This window comes from Seriola dumerili, unplaced genomic scaffold (assembly GCF_002260705.1).
Source record: "Seriola dumerili isolate Sdu_G_001 unplaced genomic scaffold, Sdu_1.0 BDQW01000018.1, whole genome shotgun sequence".
NCBI lineage: Eukaryota > Metazoa > Chordata > Actinopteri > Carangiformes > Carangidae > Seriola > Seriola dumerili.
Genome location: NW_019174273.1, coordinates 3,924,404 through 3,946,985, shown reverse-complemented (window position 1 = coordinate 3,946,985; position 22,582 = coordinate 3,924,404). Strand labels below are relative to the sequence as shown.

Genomic DNA, 22,582 nt, shown 5'->3' with positions numbered 1-22,582 from the left:
CAGTCCAGTTGATGAACTATTTGTGTTGATGTAGACAAATGAATGCTAAAATGAACAAACAAATCATAATCTGTTGTTGCATATATAACTAATATGGTGCTCGTAGAACTGTTGTATAGAAGCACACTCGAGGTCCTGATGTTGTACTGAATATCAGCACGGCTGTGATTTGGTCATAGGTATCGAAGACAATCATAGCCATGCTGATATTCAACATCACTCATTCTCTATTCTTTGTTTTCTATCACAGGAACTGAATCTCTGTGAGACAAAACTGAGACCGACGTTCTTCAATGTCCTCTGACTTTTTACAGAACAAACTCAAAAATTTTTCCATTAATTAAACCCCAAAAAACCTTCTTACAGTATCCCTCAACCCAAAGTGACATCTTTGAAATATTAGTTCAGCAAATCTTCACATTTGAGGAAATGGAACCATGAAGTTATTTTAGCTTCAGGTCAAAACAGCCACTGATTATTTTAGATAACAGACAAATCAACTGACATCATTTTCATTCACTGTTGAGTATTTTTTTTTTTTACACTGCATCATATTTTAAAATGTCTTCAGTTCTTTTATGTGAAGTCTTAATGTGAAAAGTGAGCAGTGATTATACCTGTAAAATAAAAGTCCAACATATCCCTCACAGCTCACCTGTCTATCTCTGTGACATCACAGTTCACCTGTCTGTGTCCTTGCGACATCACAGCTCACCTGTCTCTCTGTGACATCACAGTTCACCTGTCTGTGTCCCTGCGACATCACAGCTCACCTGTCTCTCTGTGACATCACAGTTCACCTGTCTGTGTCCCTGCGACATCACAGCTCACCTGTCTCTCTGTGACATCACAGTTCACCTGTCTGTGTCCCTGCGACATCACAGCTCACCTGTCTCTCTGTGACATCACAGTTCACCTGTCTGTGTCCCTGCGACATCACAGCTCACCTGTCTCTCTGTGACATCACAGTTCACCTGTCTGTGTCCCTGCGACATCACAGCTCACCTGTCTCTCTGTGACATCACAGTTCACCTGTCTGTGTCCCTGCGACATCACAGCTCACCTGTCTCTCTGTGACATCACAGTTCACCTGTCTGTGTCCCTGCGACATCACAGCTCACCTGTCTCTCTGTGACATCACAGTTCACCTGTCTGTGTCTCTGTGACATCACAGCTCCCCTATCTGTCTCTGTGACATCATAGTTCACCTGTCTGTGTCTCTGTGACATCACAGCTCACCTATCTGTCTCTGTGACATCAAAGCTCACCTATCTGTGTTTGCTGCTGATGGGATTTTCAGAATAAAATGATGCCTGACATGAACAAACAGATCAGTTGAACAAACTGTGGCTAATTTACTTGAGTCAGTTGATTCCTCCAGTCTTGTCTCAAAAGAGTCCATAAGAGTCCAGACGAGTCCAGGTTCAGTATTTAACCAGAGCTGAGAAGGTGACAGCTGTGGGAACAGCAGCTGTCAGAGACATGTTTCCAGATCGATGACATACTTTAATCCTGGTGAACCACAGGACAACTCAGTTCATCCTTTTAACATTTTTAAACACTCCACATACATGTACAGCAGAAGAGGCAGAAACAGACACACTAATAACAGAGGAGGTAAAGAGAAAAATCAAACAGGGAAATTGATGATAGTGATTCTTGATGTTTGATTATTTATCATCTGTGAATGTAACATTCAAATGAAATTATTCCCTCCTGTGTTGCTAAAAGAGAAAAACATTTGGATTCATGAGTGGAGTTTTGAAGTGAAAACTTCATGTCCAAATCTGATTATCTGGAAAGTTATATTCTGGATAAACCACTTCAGGGCGTTTAAAAAACACAGTTGAGTTAAAAATGGTAAAGCTAATATCAGTTTGGAAAATTTGGAAGAGCATTTGGAAAATAAAATCCTTGAACTGATTCCAGCAGAGTGTTGTGATATCTGCAGCGGGAACAGAAGGTTCTGCAGTCTGGACTGTTCCCACAGCACTCATCAGTGATGTACTGTGGTATAAAAGGAGTGAGGAGGCAGAGGACAGCTACACAGCAACCTGCACAGGTTCAGAGGGTAAGTGACCACAATAACTTTAGACAGGAAATAATAATAAGATGAATCACACATTTCAACAGGCTCTAAAGAGGAAACTGATCTTTTGATTTATTTCTCCTGCAGAAGAAGAAACAGAGAAGATGAAGGTCTTTGCTTTTGCTCTCCTGCTCCTGGTGGCCGTCACCTATGGTAAATACCAATGATCAGGGTTCCCGCTCTTTTCTACACATCATCTTTCAGGACTTTTCCAGTAATGATCTAGCTCATATGACCATAAACCAATATGTTCCTATCTCATGCATCTAGTGTTAAAGCAATCATGACCTCGCTCACTCACGAGACAGGAAGTGTATAGCATTTAATGTGTCATCGTTTTACCTGAACAACGCAGCATTTGGTTTGAAGTGAAGCTAACAAGGATGCTAGCAAAGTAAAAAGTGCAGTTAGCAAGTATTTAGCTGGTATTGACTTCACAGTTATTGTTTTCCAACTCTCAGCAATGAACCAACACAAATTTAAAACTTGGCTGTCAGAGCTAATTCACAAACCTTAGCCACAGGCTAAACAAGCTAGCAAGCTACTGAAGCTAACCATTATTCAACAGTTTCATCTATTTCAAGTTCATCTATAAACCTAATAAAAACTACCACAGTTAGCAGCCAACAGTGACTTATTTATATTTAAAGGATGATGTAACTTACATTCTTCACAGTCATAAATAATCCAACCTAAGGTGACCAAATTTCTGAAATGAAAACATTTCCAGTTATATATGTACATAACTTTGCCCAAAAATCAGATAATGTTGAAATAATTTTCCAGGACATTTGGCTTTTTCTCTCATTTTCCATGACTGGAAAACTGGTCAGCTGTTTTCCAGGACGTGTTGGAACCCTGGGGGAGTTTTAGCTGAACATTGATTAATCAGTATTACCTGTAAGCAGTCTACAGCCTGTGCTGTTTGTGTCCATGTGTGACAGGTGAGGCCCTGCAGTGTCACAACTGTGTCCGTGAGGCTCCTGACACTCCAGACTGCGTGGAGACTGTGGAGACCTGTCCCCCAGAGATGGACACCTGCGCCAAAATCACCTACCCCGCCCCTTACGGTCAGTACTGTCACAGACAAACCAAAGAAAGCATTCAATCAGTTTATTTATATATCAGTCATAATATTCTGATCTGGCTTTGCAGTGAACACCTTCCACAAGTCCTGCTTCAAGATGCGTGAGTGTCTGAAGCTGGCTGTCACTCAGGGTCTGAAGGTCAGCTGCTGCAACTGGGACGGCTGCAACAAATAAGACTCCACCTGGACCAGGAGACAACATCATGTGACAATAAAAACTTGAAGCATGCACAGTTGGTCAGCTGTTTTCTTCCTGATTTGATCCAACATGTGTAGACCCGCAGGACATGAGTGTAATTCAGTGCCTCACTTTTAAAGTCAGCATTTGTCTTTGTGCATCAAACAGTGGTGACATTAGCTCCTAGGTGGCAACAATCAGACTGAGATGTAGGTACAGTAACCAGTGAGGATACATGAGTATATACGTGGTCCATATCTTTTTTCATATTAACAGTTGAGTAGTTAGTGAGACTGTCTGAACAGCAGGTGCTGAGATCCCTTTCAATTGTCTCCAGACAGCAGAGTGCGCTGAAGCTTCAGCTCATATACACAGCAACAACGTATGAAATTAAATGCAGTGGATTTATACAAAAAGCACAAACATCTCATTCAAAACGTAAAACACTGTATATATCTTTTAAATGATTTAAGGGCTGTGGTAATGCTTCTTTATTGACTAAAAAGCATCACCATGGTCTTTAGTATACAGTATATATACTTACTAGATGTCCTGCAGAGCTCTCAGCCACATGTTAAATCATCATCACCAGAAAATGCACCTGCTGTTTTCAAAGTCAACAGCTGCTGAAGGACATGTGGTTGAAAGCTCTGGAAGTAAAGCAATAAGTGGGACAGCAGATTGATTTAAACTGAACAAACCTCAGAGACGTGACATTTGATGGTCAAATCTTTATTAATGCCAACTCATTCATGTTCATTGGTTTAATATAAATGAAGTTTAAACAGCAGTCATACAAAAGTAGCTGAACTGACGAGGAGCCTCCAGTTGTTTGATGGTGACAGCTGATGGCGAAGCGTTGTGTTTCACAGTGCTGCTTCAAGCTAACGCTCTCCATCAGCCTCAATCAAGATCAACAGCTAAAACACATGTACTGATCTAAACAACAGCTTTTTCAGGCCATTTACACCGTCAAAATAAAACGTCTTCAAGCTGAAACAGACAGACAGACAGACTTCTACTGGCCACAGGAAGAGAGAAGAGTGTTATTACACAGTTTAAGTGGATTTTCATTTGTCACATGAACAGTCAGTGAAGATAAAGCTCCAGTCGTACAGTGTGATCAACCCTCAGGGTTTTCTTGTACCTTCTACTTGTTTCTGGTGCAGTGTTGAAACCTAAACAGGGTCCCTCTAATGAACCCCCTCTTTCTCCTGCTCTGTGTGAACCAAGTCTGTATCAAGTATAAATGTAGTTTTTAGTAAAATACATCATGCAAACACATCAACTGAAAAATAAAGGCCTAAAGCTGGTTACACCAACTGGTCTTAAGTCTTCCTCTTACTAAGACCTGTTGTAAATCTGTCGGAAATCTAGGCTGCTCCTATAGTAACGACTTTAGACGTCTCATTTATAGAGTTTATAACTAGAAGGGATAGAAACAATAGACTACAGCGAATGAGAGGTTTGGTCTGTAGGACAGATCAATGTGTACTATGAAGAGTTGTACCTGGATCACCATGCAGACCTGCAGCTCCTTACTGCACAAAGTGTTGGTGACGTGATCTGCATCGCAAGTCCACCACCTGTCTCTTATTTTATGTCCAAAACTGTCTGCATATCAAAGCTGAAAAGCCGAACAAATGATCTATGTGTCAGCATGATGGACAGCGCCATGGGCCAGTAAAAGACTCTGTCCATGGTTCTGACCTGACGGATCACTCCACCTGTTCTATGACTTCATCCCATTTATATCCTCACCTCATGATGATGTAAATATGAAAGAGAAAATCAGAGAAACAAACTCAACACTTAGAAATAATTTACACAAAATCAGAAATGATACAAATTAGCAAGACAGCGGAGATTGTAACAACGTATCCTAGCAACACATACTGCTAGGCAACAGCCGTAGACATGTGGGCAGTCACATGAACGTGCATCAGGCTTCAGCATGATGTAAAGTTGACTCACTAAAACAGTGGCTTCAGTCTGAGAGGAAATAAAACTGAACGTCAGGAGGATGGTGTTTCTTAAATGTTGACACAGTGTGAGACATAAGACTGAGTTTTGCTATTGTTGGTGGCTAACATTAGCATCAACAGCTGTTTACTTAGCAAGAGCTTCAGCCATCATTGGACTTACAATACAAGAGGCTATAATATGCCAGTGGCGCAACTACTTCTTCAAGGGCAGATTGGAGGCTACAGTGACTCGGTATCAGAAAGTGACGAGACGTGGCAGCTGACCAGTTTTAGCTGGTTAGCATGCTAGCTTTAATAGAAGAAGTGATAGAAACAGAAGCAAACAAGGGGGGTGTGAGTAAAGGAGTGACAATTGATGCTAATGCTAACGTTAGCTACATAGCAATAGCAAAATGTAAAAATAGCTCCTTTAAACTGATGAAGTAACAGATGAGAATACAACACATTCAATAACAGAGAAAAGAGGGAGTGTAACAGTATTATATTGTCAAGGTGTGTGATTTGATGTAACACTAGAGGGAGCAGTTTCAACCACCTGTCTGAACACACACACGCACACGCACGCACGCACACACACACATACGCACACACACACACACACACTTTTGGTGCATATTTTAACTCTTGTACATGCAAACAGCTTGTATGAGCACAATAAGACATTAACTATAGTCAACACATAGCCACTCTTATCAACAGGGGCTCCAGCAGAGAGCCCACGGGGCCCAGAGCCACAGTGCTTCACTTGTATTTTCTTTGCAGACTAAAAAAACGTCAGCCCCGTTTTTGTTTTTTTAACCATGGTGATGAAGAGCTTGATGTGAGTACATTCAAAATAAAAGCCGCAGGAAGCTCAAACAGCAACACATCTCTACTATACTACAACCAAAGCACAGTAACTGAAATAACCCACAAATAACACTGTCAGAGGAGCAGACTCCTCAGCCTGGAGTAATGTTTTCATGTCTGTGACTGAGTGAGGCTTCATCCATCATTAAAAAGCTGAGACATCCAACAGCAGTGAAGCAGACCCACGTCACCTCAGGTGGATCTGAAGGCGAGTAGACTGCAGGTCTAACACCCGGGGCAGAGGTCAGCAGTTGGACAGGTATGAGACAGGTATGAATCACTTCCTTCTTCGGTGTCTCCTTCACTTCCCAAACTCCACGAGGAAACATGACTTCTTAGGATGATGCTGCATTCATGTCATGTGGGAATAACGTCACTCTCATGCTCTGGTACAGACTTTATTTTGCTGCTGAGCGGCTTCGTCTCACGCAAACACACTCAGTCACGGTACATGTCATGACCACAAACCAAACATCAGCAGAGTCTCCGCCCACTGCATGCAAAACACAATCATAAACAGTTTACATTATTATACTAATATTTCCTTCAGCTACATCTCATGTCATCTGATGCTTAACTGAACAGGAAGCTCATATCCCCTGTCTTTCCCATGGGACATGAATGCAGCATTCGTCAGTTTTCTGTCTCTGTCCAATGAAACGCTTGTCCACAGGGTGCCTTCCCAATGTCCCCCAAACCCTCGCAGCTCAGAGAGTGTCACCTCAGGATGGAATGTCACAGTCCTTATGCTGCCGTCCCCCCGTGCCGCCGCTCACTGCTTCACCCCGGGGCTGTAGTCGGGCCGCCGGGTCTGGATGATCTTGGGTCGCGGGGGGCGGGGCTTGTCATCCTGGTCGCTGTCGTCGGGGGCAGAGCTGTCGCCATGCTCGTCCTCGCAAACGTGGACGACCACGCTGGGGGTGGTGGGCGTGGCGGTGTGGAGCTCATACTTGTCACCTGGGAATCACACAGAAGTAGAACGTTGGCATTAGCAGTTAGTTTTCATGATGATCTTGGGCAGCTTGGACTGATTGCTATAGGGACAGATTTCCCCCTGTGTAACATCAGTGTAGGGTTAGGTGTACCTGGTCCTAGCTTCGATATGGCACACAGCAGGTCGTAGTTGATGACCGGCGTGGCGTCCTGAGACTGTTCCCAGCCCACTGGAGGGGAGGCAGGGGGGGAGATCAGGAACTGCTTCTCTGGTTTGGGGGGCTCCAGTCGAGGACTCCCTATATGGACAGACTACAGGAAAGAGGAGCAGAGGTGAGGCCTGGTCACAGTTGCAGTGAATGAAGCATCTTTGCTTCGTCAAGTCATTATTCTGAAAAGATATTTCACATCTTCCTTTTCTTGGGGTTAGGGTTATTGATTGTTATTGTTGTTATTAAGAGATTTAATGCCATTATTTTTTAATTACAGACATTTTTATTTGAAAATGTAATTTTTTTTTTTAAACTTTTCATGACAGTGATGTCAAAAGTCATCAACTTTCTGCCAATTAGCAGAAAGTTGATGACTTCCAGTTAGCATCTGTTAGCCAGAGCAACAAAAATGCTAAAGAAACTCTGAATCGTCCAACTAGAAGCTGCTGCTCAACACACACTATATAACTGGCTAATAGCCAGGCTAGGTGGTATCCTTGGATTATTAGTCAGCATCACAGTCAAGTGTTAGCAGTGTTAGCTAGCTGCTGCCATGTAGAACAACCAGTGAGAACCCAAACATCTTTAATCAAATCAAAACTTTGCTGGGGTAACATTGACCACTGCTGCTGTTAGCATGATCCATCACAACCCAAGCTAGTTAGTTAGCTGGCTAGGTAGCTAGCATTGTTAAGCTACATAAAAGCAGAGGTTACACTGTTTATTTGCACCAGCAGCCTCCAGTTGGTTGGTTTTAAATTATTTAGGCATCGTTGTTGCTCCAGCTAACAGAAGCTAACTGGCTGCATTTGGTAGCAGTTGTTGAGTTATCAAAGCAAGGCTGGTGGCATGTGATTGGCTGAAAGCCAACACCACTGTCATGAAATAAAAAGTGCCATGAAATAAATTGGAAAACACGTCTTTAAGAAATTAATATTTTTATAATTGAACACCAATAAAACTTAAAATTAGAATGATGAATATTTCATAATAATTGAATTATTTGTTGTTGTTTTAAGTTTCTTTCACTCAATCTATTTGTGAGATTATTTCTTACTCAAACATTATTTAATTTAATATTGACCTCTTTGGGCCTCCAGACCATTGACAGTACCCAGAAACAGTGTCATGTGATGTTAGAAGCTGGAAAAGGGCTTCAGCTGGTTTGTTACTCTTTATACTGAGGGACAGGAAACATTACAGTGTCTGACTGAACTCGGCTGTCTTTTAATATCAATACAGTTTATGGAAATAGATGAATTTGATGAGTTTACCTGGGCGAAGTAGAGTCTCATCTCTTTGCCGTTGAAGTCGGTCTTATGCAGTCGCAGTCTGGCCTCGGCTGCAGCCAGAGCATCACTGAAGCTGATCCTGACCCTCCGGAAAGACCTGAAGTACTGGAACTGGACCTCCGGGTCGAACGAGCGGAACAAGGCCTCAAAACTGGTCTGAGAGGAGGTGGGGGGAGGAGACTGAGATGATGATTGAAATCAGGCGGGGGGGAGATCAGGAACTGCTTCTTTCTCTTCTCATCTAAAAATACTGCACTGAGCCAGAGGAGCATGAACACAGATACAGACTTTAAGTCTCCATGAATAAAAGTGATAAAAATAGACTATTATAAGACACTATATCTGTCGCTTCTCTTTGCTCAAGGCAGCCTGTGGTCTGTGTGTGTTGCATGATGGGAGACTGTGTCTGGCCAAGTCTCGTTACAGAAGCTCATTAAGAGAAAAATGAAGCAGACCTTGGCTGCCGTTTCCAAAAGGCCACAGCTGATAGCTGCACTCTGACCAATCAGTGTGAGGCTCAGTAGGTCAGTGTGTTCACAACAACACCAGTCATACCAATGCTGGAGCTCAGCGTTTCCCGCAGAACAGCCTCATCAACGACACCCTGCCTCAGCTAACTGCTGCAGTGACGCAGACGCCTTCGTTACTGTCTTGTCTCATCAAGCTCTTCAACAACATGATGCAGTCGTGGACATTTTAGGAAACTCAAGAGGATGAATGTCAGAATATCAATACAGCACATATCAATATTGATCTGTGTACCAGACACACATGAAGCTATGTTCTTCTTCTTTAGTCTGAGAGCTGAAAAACCTCAAAGGTGTAACAATGGTCTCATTTTTTTACACTTTACACCATCACATCTAATAATCACATATGTATGAACAAATGTATGAATGTGTTCATGTGTGAAGACTGAACTGCATAAACAGGGGTATTCAATTAAAATTCAAAGAGGTTCAGTTGGGCTAAATTTCCTCAAGCTGAGGTCTGGAATGTCTCCTATAAAAATGAAGTGTTCTTTTTTCATTTCAAGAAATAAAGTAAATAAATAGCAAGTAAATAAAAATGCTCCATTTTTATACAGCTCTTATATACCACTTTCCACACTTATTTCTCCCATGTTGTTTCTCGTCTCTCCTGTGTGTGTTTCTCACTCACTGACAAGTCACAATCATTGGCTGAGGAGCTGTAAAGACTAGAAAATCTGCACCAGTTAAAAACAAACACCCTGACAAAATGTAATGACTCTCAATAATTTATAGGTTAGAGGTCCAGGTCTGGACAGGGCAGCATCTGGGTCTGGATCACTCACTGGACTCACTGCTGTTGTGTTAACTTTATATCCCGGAGGTCACTAATAGGTGACAATTCAAAGATGCAAGTTTACAGTAAGTCGATATGAAGTTGCTCCGGTGTGCCGCCCCTAGAGGCAACGATGCCTTCAAGGAATTTGAACATTTCGACTTTTGACCTCCGTTCATGAAAATGCAGAGACATGAGTAAGAGGAGAAGGTGTGTGAGGGGAAAGAGGGCTTCTTTTATCTGATTAATCTGTTGTCTAAAAATCCACAAAACAATATAACAACATAATAATGTGATTGTTTTATGTTTCAGGTATAAGCATCAAACAGCAGTTTTATTTGTCACATGCATAAGGTAAAAAACATTGTGAAAAATAGGAAATATTGTGATATTATCTAAAATATAATATTTCAAATGTCTTGTCAGCACCAAGGTAGGAAACAGACATTTGCAATAATATGACGTAAACAGAACATCCACCAAAACCTGATGTTTTAGATCAGTTTTGTTCATTTAAAGATGCCGAAACTTCAGCGTTTACTGCAGCACTGTTGTATCAGACTGCATTCGTTTTAGCTAGGTGTTCCTAATAAACTGGAGATTTCAAAATGTCAAATGTTGTAGTGCTGCAGTCATCATGCAGAGTATCTGATAAAAATAGCTTTCCACCAGTCATCCTCGTGCAGAGATCAGTCAGCATGTTGTTCCTACTGCAACACAACAGCAGTGAGTGACTGAGGACTGTGTCAGGTGGACGGAAAGCAGGAAGACACACATTATATTATATTGTACCAAATCTACTATAAAGGTTTGGATGGATTCCTGTAATCCTGGTCAAATGTAGTTTTTGTTCATGGTGGTTAACAGACAGAAATTTAATCTGCATCATTTTTTGTATAATTGATTAATTGTTCAAGTAATTTTTGATCTAAAATATCAGTCTCCAGCTCTCGAAAAATTAACTAAAAAAGAAAATAAAGGTGCAGTTGTTTTAAAACTCCATATTTAAACTTGTCATTTCTTGTATTTTGATGTGTTGATCCATAAGAAGATATATTTGTGGTTTTAACAACCAAAAACCACCTCAATGTAGTTTTACATCTCTTCCCTCTGGAACTTTAGTAACAACAGGTCAGTGAGACTGGCTGACTGTTTTCTGAGTGATCCAACAAAAATATAGCAGATTTCAGGTAAACACTCATAGAAACCAAATCCTGCAAGGTTGGATGGTGGATCCAGGTGGGTGGGGCTTGGGGCTCAGAAGAGTGACTGCTTTGTTGTGACATCACAAAGTTCCAGAAGTCCTGACAGCTGGTTTTGAGGCTCGGTTTCTGAATATACTGTAGGCTGTGTGCATTTCTCTGTGGACTGAGCGCTTTGATACTTTCACAGTATTAATATAGAACTTTGCTTTATAATCAAACAACACATGGACAGAGATCTTTATACTATGTGGAGCTTTAATCATCCAAGACAGTGTAATTCTATAATAAGTTTTTATTGCCAGTGTCTACGACACCACCTCTCTGATTGCAGTCACTCTGGATATGTGGACAGATGAACACCACACAGTCGTTATCTTTGTGTTTCTACATCACTGTAACTTAAACCCTATGACTTTAATTAACATTACAACTACAGGCTAGGTTGCAGGACTTGATTTGATTTAGAGATAACTGCAGCTCAGATGTTCTTGTCCTTGATGTGTATTTATGTTATGAATAATTCACTGCAGCCCTTATTCACACTGACAAGAACTCAGTTCAAGGAAAACTAAACTTTAAATTCAGAGATAAACCTGACAACACAGGAGCAGCTTACCTGTGCCTCGGGACAGTTGAACACTTCCTGGTTGGTCACCGAGGCGACCAGGCAGAAGCGGTTACACTTGGTGGTCTTTATGTGCATGATGGGAGAACCCGGGAGACGAAACCTTCGCCACCTGATACCTGAGGTCAGGGCGCAGCGGGACGCCGACACAGAGGATGAGGGTGATAACGATGAAGAGGAAGGGGGGAGTCGGGGGGATCGGAAAAGCGTTGCCTTCCCCAGGGTGACAGGCGAGCAGGAAGTGATAGATGCTCCCCGACAGGAAACAGATCAGCTTTGATCCAGATCTGACTCCTCACACATGGATGTGTCTTCAGTGGACCAGACCTCCACGCTGTGGTCAGGAAACCTCCGTCAACACAGTCTTCTAACACACACCCCAAGGTTATTGACAAAGATAAAATCCAACATGGAGCTGGTGTCTGCTGGGCATTTTCCTGCCTCCTTGCTCGGCCCCAGTGAACGAACTCTGCAGCAAACTGATGGAATTTTCCAGAGATTTGGGTGTGGAGCTGAAAATGTCACTCAGCCTCTTCTAAGCTCTCTCTCTCTCTCTCTCTCTCTGCTACACAGCCGCTTAAATGAGCCCCTGCCAGTCGATGACGCACTACCCACAATCCAACCCTCCTCCTCTTCCTGGTGTCATTCACTCGTTCATTCACTGAGAGCCAATCGCCTGTGGGAAGGGGTGGGACAGCGTGTTTTTTTTCTGTCTGTCCCTCTGCTGAGAGATACGAGCTAATGCTGACTAATCAGACATAAAGAAGGCCAGTGTGTGACTGGAAATAATGACATCACCACCAGCAAACAGAAAGCTCTGATCTGCTTTAAACTCAATGCAAAAAAATCCTCTGATGAATGGAAAATATGTGACAATCAGCCTTTCACTCACATACCAGAGACTTATCAGCTGACTCCTGAGAGCAAGACAACGAGACACGTCAGGGTTAGTAAATATGGATGAAGCAGAGACAAAGAGAGAGACAGACACGACTGGGAGGAGGAATGTAGGACGGAGGGATGAAGGGAGGAAAAGAAAGAGGGGGAGAGAGCTGGAGCTCATGGAAAGTATGCAGTTTGATAACATGCTTTTATGAGGTATTAATAGCAGAGAGCTTGAAGTGGAGGGGAAGTGTGTGTGTGTGTGTGTGTGTGTGCGCGCGCAGTATGCAGTTGGAAAAACAAGGCTGTGAAGCCAATTCACCAACATTTGCACCTGTGTGTGTGTGTGTGTGTTTGTGTGAGAGAGGGAGAGAGATGAAGCTGAAGAGGACGACACAAAACACCTTAAGTTAAGATTTTCCTAAGTCTGAATGTCTGAATTAAGGTTTCCTTAAAATAAAAACAGTTGCACACAACACCCTCATGTTAAAAATGGTTGCTCAAAGCAGTTAAGATTTTCTGAAAATCTTTACTTAAGTATTTAAGGTTTTCTCCTTATCTTAGTCTTATACTAAAGGAATGACTTGAAGTCAGTAACTATTGTCCTAAAAATGTGTTTCAATCCGGTTTTCACAAAACAAACTAACCAAACATGAAAATTAGGAATCATTAATGAGTCTCATCATCCAGCTATGTTTCACTGGTTCCTGAAGCAGCACTTCCTCATGTGTTTTTTCATTCTCAGCACTCACTCACTCATTTGCTTTGTCTTTGGACTGTACGTGGGACCCGAAAGAAACTCATGCAGACATGGACACAACACTCAAACACAAAGGCCTCAGCTGAGTCTGGCCCCAGGACCCTCAGACTCTCAGGTGACAGGTGACACAGAGCTTAGTGACCTCACAGCAGACTTCAGCGACACCTGGCAGGTGTTCTGGTTGGAACATGCCGATCATAAACCATTAGACCAACATGTCACCACACTGCACATGAGGACTGTGGCCCAGTGACAGCAGGTGTTAATGCACAGTGAAATGACTCACAGCACTGTCCTGTGTGAGTGCGAGTGTGTGTGTGTGTGTGTGTGTGTGTCGCTGAATGGAAAATGTGTGTGCGGAAAATAAGGCGGTGTAATGTTGATGAGCCTCCCGACAGTGAAACTGATGCTCTCATGTTAGTGTTGTTTGTTGATGTTAAACATTACCGTGTGAGTGTGTGTATGTGTAAGTGCTAATCATCTCCAGACCTCAACCTCACCCTGGTGTGGCCACTGTGTGTGTGTGTGTGTGTGAGTGAGAGAGAGATTATGTGTGCACGCTCAGCCCTGCATTTTTTCCATCACGCTGTTTTTTTTTTCATCTTCCCATTTTTTCCATTCTCTCACTTGTCAGTGAGGCGGGCAACACACACACACACACACACACACACACACACACACACACACACACAGGTGTACATACTGGAAACAGTGTTGTGTTTCCAACCAGCTGCTGTAGTTTTATGGCATCATGTGCTGAGATGAAAGTTATGGTTCCACTAAAATAATAAAAGACTGATACTGGATCAGACTGGAGGGGGAGGGGCTATACTGGAGGGGGAGGAGTCAGACTGGCTTTTTGAGGCAAACACCAATATTGACACTAGTTACAGTTACAGTACAACTACAATATCTGATAATATAAACTAAACTCTCTCTGAGAAATACACTTGCTCACTTTCTTAATGAGAGTCAGAGAAGATTAAACGAATGATAAAACTGTCTTGTTCACAGACACACAGGCTCAACCCACAGGCGAGTTGGCAGCTGTCAGGTGAAAGTGACCTCCACTGAAGAAACCAGAGGCTTGGGGTTGAGGCCAACGAGGTGTTTGTTTTGGTCTGGGGTACTTGTGCGACATCTAGGTGGCAGTGACAGAACCTTTAACTCAAGGTCCTCTTACTAGCTTTTCCCACATTCCACAGTTCACTTCATCGATGGCCCTGCGTGAGAAAACCCTGTAGGGCTACCGCGATTAGTCGCCATAATCGACGACCTCGACATCAATATTTTATGTGGAAGATTTACTGAGTTGACAACAACTATCACTGAACTTTACGTTACTGTAAGTGCAATAAAAAGTAAAAGGCCAATAAGAACTTTATCCAACCACTTGTTCAACAAGCAACAAACAGAAAAGAGATATTTTCATCTGTTTCCTCCATGACTCCCGGTGTCTTTATTCACACTGGAAATGCTACAATGAAGGCTGTCTGTATGTGACTCTAACTGATCGTCTTAGTTTACCACAAATCTTAAAACATGGCAGATTGTTGGCTGAGACAAACCAAACCAATCAATTCAAATCCTGTTCTGAATGTATTCTTTTATTTTAAAAAGGAACCAGTAATAGTCTGAACTGGATGAATAAGTGTTTGGATAAGATAAAGATAAAATCAGCTGGTTTATGTCTAACTTTGGAAGGATGAGCACATCACAGTTCAAATTCCCTCACTATTAGTCCTGTTTAACCAGTGTTATTTTGTGATTATTATTTTTTTATGGCGCACAGTGAGATCAGTCACAAGCATGTGAAGGATTACTTCATGTGTAAGGGTTGTCTGTTCATTAGTATACAGAGCTTTTTAATATTTTTTGTCCTTGTATCTGATAAATACTCTCATAAAGTTATAAAGTCGTCTGCTGCTGCCTGAGAATTTACACTGAATAAGTGTTTGAGAAAATGTCTAGCCAAGAGTCTGGGATTACTGAGTGTAATTTGGAATTTTTGGAGGAAAATTAATCGTTTAGATTAGGGCTGGGACGATTATCCGCCTAATCGACGTTGTCGATTATAAAAATTATTCGACGTGGAATTTTAGTGTCGACGCGTCGTGTAAAACCACACAGGGTAAATGTTCATAGAACAAAACCGGAACTTTCTAATGGGACCGTTTATATCCATCGTCTTTGGTTTACCCGGATACAAGCGCAGCGCAAGGGCTGGGACAACGCGGTGACGTAATTGAAGTCATTGACTACGTGAATGATTTGCGTCTGTGTAATCTATTTGAACAACATGGCGGCGTCTACCAGCAGTACGACGGAGCGTGTGGAGCAACACGCGGCAAAAAAGGCTCGCACACGGTCCTCCAAAGTTCGGGAATACTTTAATCTTGACACCAACAGTGCGGTAGTCTGCAGACTCTGCAAAGTGCATCTGGCATATCACTCTAGCACGACAGTCATGTCAAGTTAATAAAAAATAATCGTTAGATTAGTCAAATAATCGAAAAAATAATTGCTAGATTAATCGTTCGGGACAGCCCTAGTTTAGATTAATCAACTATTCAATAAAAACAGTTGATAGATTAATCGTTGCAAAAATAGTCAGTGGCAGCCCTAAAACCTTGCAGAGTTTTCCGGCATTTAAGTTCAACCTTGCTGGCTTAAATCCTCATTTTTACTTGTTGGTGGACTCAACCTCTGAACAGCTCTGTGATCCATCCTGCCACGAAGACCGGTTTCATCCAGAGAGGTGTTGGCTTCCAGAGGTCTGACTCCACTGACGGCCTTGTGGCTTTAACAAAAGCCCACAATCAGAGCGAGAAAACAGGGCCTGGAGCACCATGACACATCGGAGCCTTTCCCACTCCACCTCTGGACAGTAACAACAGTAAATGAAGATAATACGAACTCTGAGTCAGTGCACGTACAATAACACAGAACCACTCACATTTTCCACTGGACCTGAAGCTTCTCTGCCTGATGTGGGTGATTTTTCCATCAGCTTCCTCTCCCTCCATCTTTATTTCACCTGTTTATCCTGTTGTGTAAAACAAACACGGCTAATCACACAGTTTTATCTTGATCTTAAGTAAGTCTTGATGCTGGAACTGGGCGTGCCCTGCTGGAAAACTCCATGGAACTTCCATGACTTTCCAGACCCGCATCAGTTTTCCCAGACCTGAATCTGGTCTTCCATGCTGGTTTAATAATGCTGTCAGCTTCCTGCTGCAGCTCAGCTAAAAACTGTTTCACACTGGAAAATACTTTGTGCTTCATTCCTGTAAACGGACCTATCTGAAAAAGCTCTCAAAACTTCCTACAGCAACCCAACAGATGACTACACACCTGGACAAACCCACTATAACCTCATTCCGGATGAGGAACAATGGAGCCTGTCAGTGTTATTTTGTTTCCTTGTGTGAATGATCCCACCTCTCTCACTCAACATGAAGCACAAACTCATTCCTCCAGTGTTTTAAAGAACATCCACACAGCTTCAGTGGAACACTGAGCCGTCCAATCCGTCGGTGACCCTCACGTCGCTGCGGACATGCTGTGGAAACGCAGCAGGCTCATGGAAGAAGAAGAAACCAGGTGACCTCTGCCCCTCTCCTCTGTTGTTTTCCCTTTTCCATCAACATCAGTGAACCTCTACAGCCCATCAGGAAGCACTGGATCATCTCCCTGCCCTGTGCACACACATGTAGCTGGTAAACTGTCCGTGTGTGTATCAGCACGCGTCATTCAGTTCAGCCCTGAATGTTATGTCTGGTTGTGCCTTGGAAATACAGATGTTATATAAAGAAAACCAGGAACACCTTTCCAGACATGATTCTGGACCCTGCTGCATCTACTGAAATCTATTGTGTTAACAAGAGGGAATTCATTTACTGACAATATTCCAGTATAAAAAACAACATTTCTCAGTGATTTTGACACTGAAATGAAAGCACTGTGCACTGTCTATACCAGCAGTTCCCAACCTTTTCCAGCTCATGGCCCACTTGAAAATCTCAAAAGATGTTGGCGGCTCACAATCGACCCTGTGACTGTATGGAGGCCAAATAATGCTCACAGCACTCTCTATCCTTTCTCCACTTTTTGCTATGGATGTGATCTTTTGAAATCAGACTGAGATAGCAAACAAGTATACGATTTGATCCAGCGATAAAAACATCAAAGTTCTTATCATTGCCTTATCACAGTGACAGGCCTTAATAGAAAAAATAAAAGGAGTTTTTAAACATTTGAAATGTTTTCGAAGATCATCTCATTTTAAAACATTTAAACACATTATTTATATATATTTTTTAATATTATCTTTTCACCAAAATTGTACCCAACTGTTTGGCAAATGATTTGTCTGCTCACTTGCAATACCTCCGTCGCCCACTAGTGGGCCCCGGCCCACAGGTCAGGAACCACTGGTCTATACAATATGTTCAAAGATCTCTAAAATGCCTGGATTCAAAAGATACACACACTAATTTTCTTAATAACAGCCACAAATCCACACGTTTCTTCTCAGCAACACAATTCACAACGAATGAATGAATGAATGAACATTTTCATAAAAATCAACTGTGAATGTGTCTGTAGATTAACTAACCAGATGTGAATGTCAGCACATTAATGTAAAAATCTGGTCAATTCAGTATATACATAAAGCATTGGTGGCTTAGTATTAGCAGAGATATTAATGTATGTGAGTGATATTAAATAATTAAACGTATTTGAATCATCTGTAAACTATTGCTTTGGCAACAACATATTTTTGTTGATGCCAATAAAGCTATTTGAATTTGAAATATTAAAATGAGTATAAACAGTTAGAAGCTCTGATGGTAGACTCCAGATAAACCACAGTTCAGTTCAAAGCATCAACTCAACTGCTGCAGCCTCAGGGTCTAAATGTTCCTTTACAAATAAAGACATGTGGATGAAGTCCACACACCAAACTACCGAAAACCCAGTAAGTAAAACCCAAACCAAGGCGCCAAGCTAATCCTCTGTGATACCCTTTAATTTACTTCATCCAACTAAGATGGTAATTAAAGAGAGAGAGAGACATGGAGAGGCAGAGAAAGAGAATTTGAAATAAAAAAAATCTAAAAAAATTAGAAACAGAGAGACACAAAGAGACAGAGGGACAGAGAGAAAGAAAGAGACAGTGAGCGATAGACATAAAGAAAGAGAGAGAGACAGAGACAGAAAGAGAAAGAGAGGGAGAGGGAGAGAGAGAGAGAGAGAGAGAGATTCAAAACTAACAGACCAGGCCTGCAAAGGACCAGAGCCCTCCTCCTCCTCCTACTCCTGATGCAGCAGAACCACAGATATCTTCTTTCTATTCCACACAGTCTTCCCTGTCAAATCTGCATGCCTACATTGCCCACAATGCAGCTTGACAACCAACAGCTCTGTTGCAGATCTGGGTGTGTTACGCTACACACAGCTCCTTCTACAGGCAGTGGTGCTTCCCAACACCTTTAAACAGACAAACTTTTTTTTACAGAATACCATGTAAACAGGCTTGAAAAAGGGCAACACAAGACATTATAATAAAGAGAAGAAGAGTTGTTTTCAAACTCGGTTTCAATACTTTGCTGCCTAATTTGCCACCATCAACAGACCTGCAAGGCAAGGGTCACATGACCAACAGTGCAGGCACTGATAGGCTGCTTGGACTCAACTGTAAAGCTGCATACTGTAGTGCTTCTATTCAACAGGAAGCAGGACACAGGACTTCAAAATTAAGCACTTTTGTTAGGAACCACTGAGCAAAAGGTTGAGAACGCAGCTGATTCGTCACCAGTAACTTCAGAGGAAAGAAGTGTGTCATGACTTTGGCTGGTAAGAGATGAGATTGTGAGCCTGATGCTGGAGAGATTAGTGTTTAACTAAGCCTCTGAAACCCTTTGACATATTGGTGGTAATTATCAGATGTCTGGTGAGGACTGTCACCACTGCTGTCATGGATTTAACTACATCTATTGAGACTTGCTTTAGCTGGAGCACAGTGCTCCATTGTCACTTTCCATTAATTTACAGAAACAGCTAGTTATAGAGAGGGTTACCAAAACAATACCTTTTACCTTACATAGAGAGGGTGGTTTTTCTACATAGGCAATCCATGTCAAACGTTGTCAGCAGCAACACAAGAGCTCTGCTTCTATAAAACAGGGTAACATTAACAAATATCTGATGTAAATCAGGAAGAATCTGGTTAAAGAACAAATAAACAATAGGTCACTAATAGGTGGACTACGGTCCAGATCCAGACCCAGACACCGTCCCATCTGGACCTGGACATATACCCTATAAATTATTGGGAATGATCACATTTTGACAGAGCATTTCTATTTTAACAGGTATATCTTTTCTAGACTTTACAGCACTGGTCATGTGATGCTACTCAGCCAATCATTGTGACTGGAGTCAGTGAGTGAGATACACACAGGGGCGAGATGAAATACATGGGATAAGAAGAGGAAAGGAAGAGAAAAAGAAAGGAGGTGTTAAAATCATCCTCCGATGAAAATCAAGTGTTTAACCTTGTTAACATCCATATGATGTTTATGTATAATACAAGACATATGATGAGTGACATAATCAGTCAACACCATGACTGATTGTTTCCACCTTGAACAATGACAGTCTCATAAAAAACAGATTCACACAGCCAGGGTTTTCATATGTCACAAACCTATAGAACCAATCCTATCAACTTGTGGGGATGGGGGGTGGGGCTAAATAAACCTGAAACCTTGTCAGTGCAGAGAAAGAGAGAGGGAGTTAGCATTAACACAACCACAAACACTATGTCAGCCACTGCCAGTTACAGGCTATCAAACAACCAAAAACAATTAAAAGATGCTAACTACGCTAACTGTCTGCTAGTCTTTGATTCTGGTCTCAACAGACTCCTCATCTGAGTTTGGGTCTGTCTCAAACATGTGGCTGAGTCTCTCTTATGTTTCCTCCTCTAACCATCTTGATACTCTCTGCTCTTTCACCTGTCAACCTGGAGCAAGCAGTTGGTGGGCGAGGCACAAGGTCTGATCCAGAATACACTTCAGTTAGTACAAAAATACATTTTGATTCTTGGCGCTGCTGGTTGCAGTTATTGGGATGAGGAAATGTGTAATGGCAGGTTCAAACTTTATGCCTCCATTTGACAAAGGCTTTAGATACCACTTTGTTTTGCCTTTGTTATGTGTGTTTCCAGCTCTACTGTTCAGCAGTACTATTGTACTCGACTGGCAGCAAATGGAAACTGAACATTACTGGAAAGTTCCTAATGATGCATCCCTCTGTGTCTGATGTCATCTTTGTGCCTCATAGGATAAAAATGAACATCTGACAGTATATATTTACTATTACCTTCATCTAATGGTATAAATCTACTAAAGATAGGGAATTTATAACTGGGGGGAATGTAAATCTCCATAATCCTGATACATACAGAAGGTGCGTGGACCTGCAGTCTTACACCAAACCAAAATTAGGTGATCCAGCTTTGATCCTGTTTCTTTGAAAAACTACAATTCACAGAACACACACACACACACACACAATAAATCAAAGAGCATCATTCTCACACCCTTTACACCAAGTTCACCAAAAGCAGCGCAGTAACATTATCCACAGGACTGACAGACAGGGTTTAGTCCTCACCTTCAGATTGCCTTCATTGAACAGATCCTCCGGCACCTTACAGGCGATCAGGGCGTTCGGTAAATCGGTAAACTGGACGTCTACCGTCGCCTCCTCCTCACCGCCATTCTCTGCCTGCTGCATCACGATTATCTACGCTGTTTTCTGGAAACAGAGGACCGAAATCCACACACAAAAAAAACAAAGGTTTAGCTGGCTAACCACTAACATGGTAGCTATCGATATGCGTCCTGTCATACGTACCAACAAAGCCCTAGACGTTATTTCATGATAATAAACAGCTCCGTTATCGATGTTTTCATCCACACAGAGAACTGAAGTAAAAGCTGTAACGCTACTGTTGAGCGTATTACAAGATCCGTTAAGCTGCTAGCAACTTATGCTAACCAGGAAGAAGAGATGACGCTGCTGAACAAGCGAAGCTCGCGATACTCTCCGTTCACTCAGCTGAAGGTGAAGGCTACTGTCCTACACTGAAACAACACAATTTACCACAGTATTAACTAAAAATAACCCTGTGAGATAATTTTGTTAGCATGGCGCAGGGGATAAAGGAGATGACGTAAATTCAACAGCAGCTGATCTTCTTCTTCTTTGACAGTTTACGGCACCTGGCAGCCATGGAGCTGCATTGCTGCCATCTAGTGGCACTACTAGTAAAAACAACATAGTTGGTTACGAGTATAACCAGCATGCATTATGCTGGTTATAGTGGTAACCAGGTTTTACTTATAACCACGTTTTCACAACAGTACAGTTGAGCTCAAAAGTTTGCATCCACTTTCATAAATCCTCTTGGTAATTCATTTTAAAATTTAGTCAGGTGTCTGATCTACAAAGGAGTATTATACAAAGGAGTATTAGGGCCATGGATGAGGGAAAAAATGAGAGGAGGAAGATTTTTTTTCATTATCACGCCGAAATGTCGAGAATAAAGTCGAAATGTTGAGAATAAATTCGAACTGAGTCAGAAGAGGAAAATTTTAATTTTAGTTTTGCCTTTTTCGTGAATAAAGTCGAAATGTCAAGAATAAACGTGTAATTTCGAGATTAAAATCGACCTTTTGAGACGATTCAAACTGCCCCTACAAAATGCCTTATATAGATGAACTGATGAAATCTTACTTCAGAATCGGCTTTAGCAACAAAGAAATTCTTTCTCTTTTGGCTAATAAACACAGTGTAGTTTTCACTTTTAATCTGTCTATTACTGTCTTGATGTCTCTCTGTCTCTCTGTCTCTCTCTCTCTCTCTCTCTCTCTCACACACACACACACACTTTCTCTTATAATGTTGGATTTTATTTTGTATTTTGATGTATTTAATTTTTAATTTTTAAATGTTTTGCTTTATTTCAAGGTTGTGTTAAGCCCTGAAAGATGCAGTGATGTCAGCAGCACAGGTGATATGATCTTCGCCTGTGATTGGGTGTTTCTTAACCGCCATGTTACTTCGAAATAGTAGTTTTCTGCCTACTAACTAATTTATTAATGCTGG

General features: G+C 41.8%; 1 protein-coding gene across 3 annotated transcripts; it reads right to left on the bottom strand.

Annotated features, from left to right (window-relative positions):
- Positions 1-5,159: 5,159 nt before the first annotated feature.
- rcan1 (regulator of calcineurin 1) lies at positions 5,160-21,664 on the bottom strand. 3 transcript variants are annotated; one of them, XM_022759914.1, is made up of 5 exons: positions 21,329-21,664; positions 21,086-21,229; positions 8,608-8,805; positions 7,274-7,433; positions 5,160-7,145 (listed from the first exon to the last, which is right to left on the bottom strand). In XM_022759914.1, exons 2-5 carry the CDS (start codon positions 21,206-21,208, stop codon positions 6,961-6,963), a joined length of 666 nt encoding a protein of 221 aa, XP_022615635.1. In that variant the 5' UTR covers positions 21,209-21,229; positions 21,329-21,664; the 3' UTR covers positions 5,160-6,960. The 3 variants fall into 3 exon arrangements, with proteins under 3 accessions (XP_022615635.1, XP_022615644.1, XP_022615652.1); XM_022759923.1 differs by having other exon boundaries at positions 8,608-8,781; XM_022759931.1 differs by lacking the exons at positions 21,086-21,229; positions 21,329-21,664 and adding an exon at positions 11,752-12,361 and having other exon boundaries at positions 8,608-8,781.
- Positions 21,665-22,582: the final 918 nt, after the last annotated feature.

Excerpts from the sequence above, each read along its gene's own strand:
- rcan1 (XM_022759914.1), bottom strand. The coding sequence starts at position 21,208 with ATGCAGCAGGCAGAGAATGGCGGTGAGGAGGAGGCGACGGTAGACGTC. Across the intron at positions 7,434-8,607 it reads TGAGACTCTACTTCGCCCAG|TCTGTCCATATAGGGAGTCC; the intron begins GTAAACTCATCA and ends TCTTTCCTGTAG. Across the intron at positions 7,146-7,273 it reads CATATCGAAGCTAGGACCAG|GTGACAAGTATGAGCTCCAC; the intron begins GTACACCTAACC and ends TGTGATTCCCAG.